The sequence below is a fragment of the Microtus ochrogaster genome, unplaced genomic scaffold (genome assembly GCF_000317375.1).
Source record: "Microtus ochrogaster isolate Prairie Vole_2 unplaced genomic scaffold, MicOch1.0 UNK41, whole genome shotgun sequence".
NCBI lineage: Eukaryota > Metazoa > Chordata > Mammalia > Rodentia > Cricetidae > Microtus > Microtus ochrogaster.
This window is the reverse complement of record NW_004949139.1, coordinates 1155147-1167336: the sequence shown is the minus strand read 5'-3', so window position 1 is coordinate 1167336 and position 12190 is coordinate 1155147. Positions and strand designations below refer to the sequence as shown.

Below are 12190 nucleotides of genomic sequence, written 5' to 3'. Positions count from 1 at the left end.
GTTCTTATAAGGACGTACTACAGTGTTACCGGGGTTCTTATAAGGATGTACTAACAGTGTTACTGGGGTTCCAGTCGTTTAGTGACAGGATGAGCACAAGGCCTTGGGTCAGGTCCTCGGCAGCCTCCCACCTAAGGACAAGAATCTCACACAGACCTAAGGACAAGAATCTCACACAGTGACAAGAACAACTAACTGCACCATTCTAGAAAACAATTTGGCAGCCAGGCTGGTTGGCACAGCTATGAAATCTCAGGTACTTGAGATGCTAAAGCAGGAAGATTTGAAGTTCAAGGCCAGCCTAGACAACTTAATGAGACCCTGCCTCAAAATAAAAAGTTAAAAAAAAAAAAAAAAGGCTAAGGAAAGGGCTGGAGAGAGCAGCTCAGCAGGAAAGCGCTGCCATGCAAGCGGAAGCCTGGGATCAGACCTTCGGCACCCAAGCCAAAGCCACCGCAACCTCAGACCACACGGCGAAAACAGCTGGATCCCGGCAGCTAGCTGGCCGGCCAGCCCAGCTGAAATAGCAAGCAGGGGTTCAGTGAAAGACCCTGTCTCAAAAACTAAGAGTGCCAAAGAGGAAGATACCCGCTACACACCTCTGACCTCCACACACACACACACACACACACACACACACACGCTCCCAGGGGAGGGCACAGGCCCCATGCACACACACGCTAAAGAGGAGATTGGGAGGCTGGAGATAGAGGTCAGTTGGCAAAATACTTGATTTTCAAGAATCAGGACCTTGGAACTCATGTTAAAAATGGAAGTGGAGGTTGCTGGGGGAGGGAGGAGCATGCCTAGGGTGAGGGGAGCGTGCTGGAGAGCTGGCTCAGCAGTTAAGAGTACTTGCTCTTCTAGGTTCAGTTCCTACCACACATCTGGAGGTTCACAACCACCTGCAACACTAGTCCCAGGGGATCTGATGCCTCTTCTGGCACATGTTATACAGATATTTGTGCAGACAAACACCAATACACATAAAATTTAATAATGATTTTTTTAAGGCAGTAGCTCACACTTGTAATCTTAGCACTACAAGAAATAGACAACTGGATTCCTGATGCTCACAGGCCGGGTTAGTGTACTTGTCAAGTTCCAGGCCAATCAAAGACACGAGAGCAACAAAAGAAGAAGAAAGGAAGGAGGAGGAGGAAGAAGAGGAAGAAAGAGAAGGAGAAGAAAAAAGCACGGTAGATGGTATCTGGGGTATAATAGCCAAGGTTTCTCTCTGGTCTCTGATACATACATGTGCCTACACACACATACAGGTGCACCTACACACAACGAACTGAGGATGTAGGTCAGAGGCAGTGTTTGCCTAGCCTGCACGAGGGCCTGAGTTCAACCCCAGTACTTGGGAAAAAATAAAAGTTCTGTTACAATATTCATGAGTATATTATTGCATTTGTAATTAGAAAATTATATTGGAGAACAGCCTAAGCAAGCCCAGTCCAGTTCAGAATGACAGACCACCCTGATGACTACTGAGCCACAGCCTAAGCAAGCCCAGTCCAGTTCAGAATGACACACTACCCTGACGACTACCGAGCCACCAAGGGCTGTGTTGGCCATCCCCTTCCTCCCCGCACCCAGGACAGGGGCAGCCTCACAGACAGCTCTACAACCCTCAGAGCTCAGAACAGCCTAGTAGAAAGCAGCTGCCAGAATGTTCATGCATTAATAACTCGAGTGATACGAGCAACTCCACCAATGCAAATGTGAACAGACAAAACAGAACCCTGTGTGTGGTCTCTACTATGTTCACAGATTACCTACGCCTTCAAAAAAGAGCTGGAAGGAGTTCTGGGGATGTCCCCTCAGGAAACCAGGGATTGGGGTGGATGGTGTTTCTTTTTCAAAACAACAACAACAAAAAATTTCTTGAAATAGTCTCATGTAGACCAGGCTGGCCTTGGACTTGCTCCATAGCCAAAGATCATCTCAAATTTCTTATCCTATCTGTGCCTCCCAAGTGCAGAGACCGCAGCCGTGTGCCGCTGCATCCAGTCCATGCAGCGCTGAGAGAAGAACGCAGAGCACCATGCTTGCACAGGCCAGGCAAGCACTCCACCAAGTGCCGAAAAGCTACACACTGGGCTGGCCCCCACAAAGTTCTTGCCATTTACCGAGACTGGCCTCAAACTCAAGTATAAATGATCCTCTTGCCTCAGCATCCCTAATAATTGCAACTTTGGAGATATGCCTCTTCTCTAGGTTATAATTTTTGGATTCTTCTTACTATTGCAATAATATTTATGAAATATAAAAACACCATTTCATTTTGCATATTTGTAATCCTAGTACATAGGAAGCTAAAGCAGTAGAATAAATTAGTTTGATGACAGCTTGCCTACAGTGAGACCTAACCAAAAATAAATAAATAAATAAATAAACACTTTAGTGTCCTAACTAGAAGTTCTGTCCAGGCCAAGGTGGTAGTTGGTGGGGCACATCTGCCAGGTGGCACATGCCTTTTTTGTTTTGTTTTTTCAGACAGGGTTTCTCTGTGTAGCCCTGGCTGTCTTGGAACTAGCTCTGTAGACTAGGCTGGCCTCAAACTCAAGAGATCCATCTGCCTCTATCTCCCAAGTGCTGGAATTAAAGGTATGCACCATCACAGGCTGGCAATAAAATTGTTGTTTAAAGAAACTTTCATTGTTGCCCTATTATATACCAACTGCTTCTTCAGCCTGGATTTAAATTCCCCCAGGGGTCTGGCCCCAACTGCCCTTTCTAGCCTTATGAATCATGATTCTCCTGGGGGAGGAGGGGAGAAAAGAAAAGGAAGAAGAAAGAAGTTCCATCAGCACCTCTAAGACCTTGTTCCCTGGACCTGGAAGCCGAGGCTCACGGGCTGAGGCCCGTGGGCTGATACCTAGGTTATCTGGAAAGCTTCCATGCCACTGTCTGCCATAGAGACTGACTCCGTGTTAGGAGTAGGAACCAGAAGGGTTTCCCACTCTAGGGTCAGCGCGGGAACAGGTAATGATGATCCTGAAGGGTCCCGGCAGAGACAGAAGAAAAAGGAACTACAGGCAAAGGAAAACACGGCAAAGCTAAACCCTAAAAGAAAGCCAGGCGGGCAGATGGTACTCAGGTGAAAGGGGAAGAAACTCTTGGCAGAAGCCGGTGCAAACTGGGAACCAGAAATGGATGGCCTAGGGGAGGAGAAGGCACACGCAGCTGCCCGAGGTAACCTGAGTCCCCCTGAGTGAACGAGGCTAAGGTAGGAAATGGAGCTGTCCCGTGGGTACTCAGCCCGTTCATTCATCCATCCATTCAGTAACTGTTAATGGAGTGCCCGCTGTGCCGGGTTCTGTGCCCGCTCTATGGAAAGTCAGTGTCTCTTAGTGAATGGCGGCTTGGAGTCCACCCCTGAACCTGGTCTGCAGGAACTGAGGAATGCGAGGAAAGCCAGCACTTAGCCAGATGAGGACTGTCCATGCCTGAGGCTAGGGCTTATGGGGTATGGGTGGAATGGGGAGAGAATCTTGGGGCAGGCTTTGCTTGGAGAACAACACACATGCTGACAGAGATACAAAGTCTCTGATCCCCTCTTCCAGCTCAGTATTCACACCTGTAAAATGGCCATTGGTCCCCATATCCTTCTCTAAAGTAAAGGGGTCTGGCAGCAACTACCTGCAACTCAACTTTCACTACCCCCAAGACAGGTGGCGGAGGGGCGTCCTGCCGCTCTGGTAACAGAGCTGCCTGCAGAACCTACCCAGGCCCTTCCTTGCTGCTCTCCATCCAGGCCTGGGTGACTCATCCCTGCTCTGCCTGGTGCCCTCCCTCCCACGGGTCTCCAGCAGCTTCCCTGGACATCCCCGCCTCAGCTTCAGCAACAGGCCCAGCTCCGAGTAGTGATGAAGGCTGCAGAGAACCTCCTGTTCTGCTCCTTTGGCTTTCCAAAGCAGGGTGAGGACAGGGGGAGACAAATGAAGGAGGAGGAGCCCAGTAAAGTGAGACAAGACAGGACCAGGGCTACTGTTGAACACAGAGACAAACACTCCCCTGGCTATCAGGGACCACCATGGACGATGTCCCTAACTAAAGACCTAGCAAGCACCAGATGCTCCCTCAGTAGCCTTCTGGGCACCAAGCCCCAGCCAGGCCCCAGGCCACTGGGCTCCCCATGTCCAGTACTAGCTGATTAGATGCTGTCCGAAGAACCTGTTTCCCTTCAGTGTCTGGAACCCAAGTTTGGCTCCGGACTAATTGCTTCCTCTCCTTTTCCTAGCTCTGCTGCACCACAGCCTTCCTGGCAAGGCCCCACCATCTCCGTTTGGCCTCTGTAGCCATATCCTCTTTCAAGTCTCCAGGTTTCCAAGTCAACTGGTCCCCTAAAGCCAGGGAGTTTTCTAAACCCTGGAACTGACAATGGCACTGCCAAGCTTGAGAGCCTCAGGGTCAAATCTAACTGTCCTGCCTCCCTGCTTCCTCAGCCTCAGTGTGCCCCATCTGGGAACCCACAGAGCTGGCTGGGCCTAGGCACTGCTCCCTGCTGAAGCACTGCTTTATCCCCTTCCCTCTCCCCAGGCACTGGTCGCAGCCCAAGGCTCTGCCCCAGCACTCTCTCAAGGCTTTCCATTCTCCTCCACCAGGCCTGCAGTCTCTGGAGAGGAGGGGCCAGGTCTCATCTCCCTCTATAACCCCAACACAATAGCTTGGCAGAGCAGGCAGATAGCAAAAGGAGTTTGCTAGATGAATAAACAACTGAGACCAGGAAAGAAAAAAATAGAAAGGAAAAGAGGCAAGTAGAGTTATCAGCGACCCAGGCAGCTACTAGGCAGGGAGAAAAGAAGAGTCAGAGCTAAAAAAACGGAGGCCCTGAGACCCAGAGCGAGGCCAGAGGCAGACAAAGAAGCAGGAAGGGAAAGCCATGGCAGAGCCAGAGCTGCACCAGGGGGCAGGAGCTGCCAGGAGACAGCTGAGCAGACATAATTGGATCAGAGACAACTCTGTTCCTGCAGTGAGGGGGTGTGACTCACACAAAGAGTAATGCCAGACACAGAAACACACAGTCTCACACTTGGCACACACATGCATTCAGTGTGGAGTGACCCAAACTTCTCAGGTGCCTGCTTGGCACTGGGGAACCTTGTACCTGCTTGTGGGGAGCTCATTCGTCTGAAGGCTGTCACACACAGCCACCCACAATTCATTTCCACACACAGAAGCCCAGACGTAGAATCCTCCACCCCCGCCACCTTACCCTGTGCTCAGAACAGAGCCGCCCTCTGGTATCATCTTCAGCTGTTTGCTTCTGTTTTGCTTGGCTCCCTGCCAGGGTATGAGCCTCATAACAACAGGATATAAAAAGTATGATTGGATGCCAAATTCCCACATAACATAATACTTGGCATAGAACATACACTCCTTAAATGTGTGGACTCTTGGGATACCTGTCCCGGGACACAAAGATTTTAGAGATGGGAGCCCAGGCTGAAAGGCAGAACGCTAAAAAGTATGTGAAGCCCAGAGATCGGCAGTGAGGCCACCAAGACTGAGGACCGGAGTTCAGCCTCTGGGACCTGCATGATAGCAGCAGAGAACCAACGTCAGCAAGTTGTCCTCTGCATCCCTTGCCTTGACATACGCGTGTGTATGCATATGTGCACATACACATATAAAATGTAAAAAATAAATAAATAGAATAATGCCCCAGAGAACAGCGCCAGCTGCCCAGAGTCACCAGCCCTAGGCTCCGTTTACCGGCAGGTGACAAGAGTTTATTTGGAAGGAGCTTTTCATTCCCATGTTTTTTAATCTCTACAGGGGCCTGCAGCATCTACCTCACACAGAACGCTGGAAGAGGGCATGAAGAAGAGAGGACTGGGGATACCGACAACCCAACACCTAGTCTGAGCTGTCCCAGGTAAGGGGTCTGGGCAGTGATCGGGTTCTTATTCCCATCTGTGCTGGTTGGCAACCTGGCACCCAGGCCTGTGGGAATACTCTAGAGGGGCCCAGCCTAGGTCCCAGACCTCCACAGAGAGCCTCTAGGGCCAGGGTTCCCAGGGCTCTGGCTCCAGGTGGTCCAGCCCGGTGTGGAGGCACAAAGGAGGAGAGAACCCAGCTGTCTCCAGGGCTCGCTCCCTTCTCTCTTCTCCTGAAACTTTAAACACTCTCGCCTGGAAACTGAGCTGAGGCTCGTTAAAGTTTAAAAGCTGGAGCCTGGGGAACTGGGTGTGGAGGGCACCAAGTCAGCCTAGGAGCTGAGGGCTCCCTTACCCCCAACCCACTGTCAGGACCACTGGGCAAATCACAGCGCACACTTTGTCATCCCTTGATCTTTCCAGATGCCCCCACGCTGCACTGCCCACAGCCCCTGCTGCAGTTCACACCCAGCACCATTGCCTAGACAGATGCAGCCGCAGCAGCCTCTCCTCACGGCAAAACTCTGGTACCATGAGGCACCTACTCCAGATGGCCAGAGGCCTGGCCTGCCTCTCTAACCCCTTGCTAGTCCCCATTCTCAACCAGGGTACCTTTCCCAGTGTCCTGTCTTGTCTCCCTCTCTCTGTGTCTGTGCAGAATGCTGCCGATGTTGTCAAACTCCTATTCCCTCTCAAGTCCAAGCCACCACCTAGGCATTGTGCTCCAGGAAACCCTCTCAGTGGCCGCTCTGGCTGTCCCTACTTCCAGCACGGGCCTAGGTAGAGCGGCTATCCAGTGGTGTTGACTGAGCATCAGGCAAGCTGACACTTCCTATCCACGTGGAGCAGACGAGGAATGGAAGCAGTCTGCCCGGGGCCACTCAGTCAAGACTTTGAATCCTATGTTTTCTCTTGTGCAGCTTCAACTCAAGCAGGCACCTGGAGCAGGACGGCATCTTCAATACCTCCAGCCACCACCTTCCCCGTAGCACAACTATTAATTCCGTGGGTCCCTCTCTGGGCTCTGGTCCCCAGGACAGCTCTGGAAGGCCAGAGCCAAGGCGGGACTCCTCAGTGCCATCCCTGGATTTAGAGTGCGCACCTCTGGGCACAGACCACCAAGGCCTTAGTTGGCCATCCTTCCCCCAGGCCCTGCAGTGAAGTGTCATCACCTCTACAAACCACCTGTCCAGCAACGTCCTGTGGAGATGGACGAGGCAAAGGCCAAGCTAGGGCCTAAACTTCCCCAGCTCCAGATCCTAAAACCATATCAGCTCCCAGCCTTGCGCCACAGGTAAGAAAACAGACCCAGAAAGGTAAAGTGACCCTCTGATCACACAGTAAGGACTGGACTTTTACCCAGTTGGGTCCCCTCCAAGGTGTCCTCTCACAATGACACAACACAGAAAGACCCAAGGACAGAGGTTGGGTCTCCATGGGGTTCTGGAGACAGAATGGCCCAACAGGACTCAGAGCCAGGCCAAGGGACAGAGAGAAGGCAACTTCGTGTGTGTTGGGGGAAGGACAAAGGGCCTTTAGCCACTTCTAACCATTTGATCTTGCACAAGTGAACTCCAACTCCAAGGCTCCATTTGTCCATATCTGCTCCATTGGATCGATGCGTCCTGCCCCACAAGATGATAGCAGGCTCAGCAAGAAAAAAATTAGGGCTGGAGGGATGGCTCAGCAGTTAAGAGCACTGGCTGTTCTTCCAGAGGACCTGGGTTCAGTTCCCAGCACCCACATGGCAGCTTCCAATTGCCTGTAACTCTACCTCCAGGAGGATCCGACACCCTCACACAGACATGCATGCAGGCAAAATATCAATGCACATAAAATAAAAATAATAAATCATTTTTTAAAAAGACAAAAAAAATTGGCAGTAGCCCTGGACTTATGCACCCAACCCCTTGTCTTTCCCAGCACAGCTTTGAGTCTCAGACTTTGTTGTTGTTGTTGTGGTTGTTGTCGTTATTGCTTGTTTTTTGTTTCTAGTTTAGTTTCTCGAGACAGGGTCTCTCTGTGTAACCACCATGGCTGTTTCAGAACTCACTCTGTACATCAGGCTGGCCTCGAACTCATGGAGATCCACCTGCCTCCGCCTCCTGAGAGCAGGGATTAAAGGTGTGCGCCACCACTGCCCAATGTGTCTCAGACTATTGAGGGTGAGAAAGGTCCTCAGAGATCCCGAGTGAGCCCACGTCATAGGAGACAGGAAAAGGCTCATGAGATGGGCGCCTCTGGACACTGGCTGAGAGACTGTCTTCCAGGTGCCTATGGCATGGGACAGACAGACAGTGGGTCAGGGCCAGAAGGGGACACCTAGACTTCCTCCAAAGGAGAGAGAGGACTCCTGACCTGGAAGTCATACACTCTTCAGAGCTCTCTCCCCCCTGCTCCAACTCCGAGTCCCCAGAGCTTCTGACATCAGTCTGCTCTTGGTACAGGTGCTGGTTCCTCTTAGGCTCACCTCTGCCTCTGTGTGTGCTCACACACCTGTGCCCCGGGCCCACTTAGAACCATCATCCCACAGTCCAGTAAGGTCTGAGAACGGTGGGAAGGACCCAGGAGTCGTCCTCTGCCTGGCATGGAGAGGAATGCAGCAGGCATCAGAAGACCCGGGCACAGGTCATCCAGAGCACAAGGGCCAGGGCTGCCCTGCATCTCTCCAGAGATCCCTATGTCAGGAAGGTGCAATGACAGATGGGCAGACAGCCCAGAGTGGAAGGGACATGCCTCACTCAAATACAGCAAAAGGATACCAGAAGTTAGTTTATTCAGATAGTTCCCTGATTGACTGAGAAATGGTTTCTGTTCCTCACAGCTTTGGGAAACCTGTGTTTGGGTTCTAATCAGTCTTCTGCTCTCTGGGGTCCATGTTCAACATCTGCTTCTGGTACTGGGCCTAGACCTGCAGGCAGCATTGTCTGCCTCCTGTCCACTACCCAGAGCCCAGGCCTGAAACCAGGCCAGGAGGGAGGGAGAGAGTAGGGGCGGCCTCCAGCAACCCCTGTCCTCTGTCCTGGCTCTGATTGCTGGACCCAGAGCTATGGTGGCTTCCAGGGACCTTTGGACACAGAGACAGGGAGAAGAGCAGGATAAAATCAATCAAGTAAATAGGCAGGTGCCATTCCCCTACACACACACACAATCACAGGGCACAGGGCATGCCCTGGTGCAGGAGACAGCGGAGGACAGTGGGCAGAATCTCAGCAAAAAAGTGAGGTTGAGTCCCAGCTTCCTGAAATGACCCAGTGATCCCTAGGGCTCTGGCTTCTACCTGACCTTGGCAAGAGTCACCCACCCCTCTGGGCCTTAGCTTTGCCATCCATCAATCAAGAATGGTATGATGAGAACATAAAGTCCTTCAGTTCTTCAAAGAGTTATTGATGGGGTTAAAGGCCACTGTTGCCTAAGGATGCAAGCTCATCTGACAGGGCCAGCAACTCTGGAGCAGGCTGGCCTGGGCTGCTCTCCTGCCTCAGTTGTGTGATGCCCTTGCTTGTAAGAGACAGACTGGTGACTACCCAGGACTAAAGCAGATAACCAAGGGAAAATGTTTGGCCAGGAGCAGGGCACTTATCAAGAACAGGGTTAACTGTGTGGCAACTGCAAGTCCTGGAATCTAGGGACAGGAAGCTCAGAGACCTCTGCTTATCACTCAGCTCCAACTGCCACGCAGAGGGGACTAGGGATGGAGGCTGGCCACTGGTAACACCCATAGCTGAGGTGTCACGGCTCCCCTGGGCTTAGGTTCTGCTCACCTCCTCTACTGTGGGAAACACTGAGGTGGAGGCAGTAGGAGAGAAGAGTTAAGAGACAAGATTAGACTCAGAGGCTAACCATCAAGGCTCCATGCTCTCTCTTGGGACATAGCCATGTGACCATGTGCTGGCCCCTGGGGTTCTCTGGTTCTCAGATCCTCACCTGCACCCCACTGAAGGAGGACAGGATTACTAGGTAGGTTGTACAAAAGTCTCTGTTCAGCAGGTGAAGTACTGGAATGTGTGTGGGGGAAAAAAAAGTATGTTCTGCCCAGAAGCCCATGACACCACAGCTTTTCAAATAATCTCAAGTCCGACCTAGCCACAAAGAGTCTGTCTAAGGCAGCCTAGTCCCTACGCCTGCCAACTCCTGTCCTGGGCAAAGCTGCGCTTATCCATTAACCAAGTAAGATGGGGGAGGCAGCTCCGCCCTGTTGACAAAGGGTAGGAGTACCCACACACATACACACACACACCCTAGAGAGCCAGCCCTGTAGGGAAGCCACACTCCCAGCCCCTGCATCCTCCCGGTTGCCACCCTCTCTCTCAGCCACAGGCCACCACCTTTCACTTTGTTCCCTGTCTTTCCCCAACATCACGTCCCTGCGGATGCTGTGGGAGAGAAGCCTGCATGCGGGCAGCAACACGCTGGCACTGCCAGCTGCCCTTTCCTTCCTCGTCCCTCAGGCTCAGACATAGGCTAGGCCTTGGAGGAGCTCCAGCCCAGGGCCTTTAAGCTTGGACAGGACTCAGAGGAAGGAGGTATACACAGAAACCCAGAGAGAGTCAGTTGTCCAAGGCGTACAGAGACAGTCACAGAGGGCAAAGGGACAACAGGAAGAGCAAGCCAATCATGTGGGAACAGGTGGATAAAGCTGTAAATGATTAAGTCAAGGCAGAAAAGCATAGTACCAGAAGGGAAGGCCAGCACCTCAGGTTCTGGTGTGAGGTCAGGAGGGACCTGTTCAATCCAGTGCCCTGGCCTCTAAGAACAGGAATGCATCCTCACCTGACCCAGAGCAGCAGCAGGGTGTGAAGGCAGAGCCTTTTCAGGAACCCTCTAAAGGGAAGTTCACACCCTGAAACGCGGCATTCACACACAGCAAAACCACACGTGTGAAGGACAGCTACTGAGGCCCCTAGACCAGGATCTCTGCCTCATCAACCCCCAACCTGCCCTGTCATGACAGAGAAGAGAATCATGGGACTGGGAGGAGGGGACATGGCTGTGAGGGGCTGGTGAGTACACAACTGCCTTCCCTCGACCCCAGGTCCCTGCCTCCCCCAGCTCACCCTCCAGTGTGGCTCAGAGCAAGGGAGTCTTCAGGAGCTGCCAACCACAGCCCTAAAGGCCCGCTGGAGACTCAGAGACGACAGGGAGGACTCCAGGGACCAAGCAGGAAGGAATCTTATCCTTGGCACCCAAGAGTGCAGAAAGTAGAGAAGACCCATCGCAGACTAGAGAGCCAGGAGTGAAGGAGCAAAGGGGGCATTCTCCTGCCTGGAGTCCAAGTGGAAGTTATTCTGGAAGAGATCTCCCTGAGAGAAACTATTCCCCTGGCCACCACCCATCTCCCAAACATGCAGGCATGCCTGGGTTAGAGTGCAGTGAAGTCATGCCCACATGCGCTGTCTGGGCCTCAGTTTGCCATACCTCCTCCTGGTTTACAGTAGGAGGCTCTGGGTCCAGATGCACCCCTCTGTGGGCCCCCGGTTTGACTCAGGACAAGAAGCCTGCGAGAGAGTTAGGGAGCAGTGGAGGCTGCAGGTACCATCGAGCAATCCTACCTTGATCTTGTGCAGAGTCCGATCCATCTCCACAGCCTGCACCCACACAGACACGCCGGCCTTGCTGTAGGTCAGGTTCCAGCCCACTTCGGCCTCACACTCTGACCGGAAGCTGCGGAAGTCCTGGTCATCGGGCACCTGGACACTTTCGCGGCCCAAGGCGGGCCGAGGCCCTTGGGGTTCCGTTGAGGCAGTTGGCTTCTCCATAGGGAGGGTGGGAAGGCCCGGGGCCCTGGTCCTAGTCTGACTCTCCTGGGTCCTCCGCGGAGGCTCCGACAACGTCGACGCGGCTGCAGATGCTGACGCCACCTTCCTGGGACCTGCAAGACCGGTTTGGGGACCAGAGTCAATGAGCTGGGGGCGCGGGTGGGGCTACTCGGGGTCCCGGGCCGGCGGACAGCTCAAAAAGGGCAGGTGCTGGCCCGGACGAAGGGGCTGTAGACCGGCACAGGACAGTCACTAGGGACACCCTCCCAGAAGGAGCACCTCACACTTCGCTGGAGCAGCAGCGGGGTTGCTGCGTATCGGGTGCAGGAGCCCGCGGGAGCGGGGCAGGACCCTGGGGATCGCAGGTGCGGATCTGGCACGGAGTCCCCGCGCGGTGCTGGCAGGACTCGCTCAACTAACTCGGCAGAGAGCCGCGCGGGGCCGTGGTGGGGGCGGGGCGTGGGGGCCGAGTCTCACCTGTGCGGGCTTCTCTGACGGGGCCCGCCGGGGTCGGGGTGCGAGCTCCTCCGCCGCCGCCGCCCG

At 53.3% G+C, this 12190-nt stretch overlaps 1 protein-coding gene across 1 annotated transcript in view; it reads right to left on the bottom strand.

Moving 5' to 3' along the window:
• Stard10 (StAR related lipid transfer domain containing 10) overlaps positions 1 to 12182 on the bottom strand; it is a 24939-nt gene extending 12757 nt beyond the window's left edge. Inside the window, exons 1-3 of the mRNA XM_026790094.1 lie at positions 12125 to 12182; positions 11441 to 11760; positions 11006 to 11153 (exon numbers count right to left, since the gene is read on the bottom strand). Coding sequence (XP_026645895.1) covers positions 11006 to 11153; positions 11441 to 11647 — 355 coding nt within the window. The 5' untranslated portion in view covers positions 11648 to 11760; positions 12125 to 12182. The remainder of the gene's footprint in view (positions 1 to 11005; positions 11154 to 11440; positions 11761 to 12124) is intronic.
• Between the last annotated feature and the right edge of the window lie 8 nt (positions 12183 to 12190).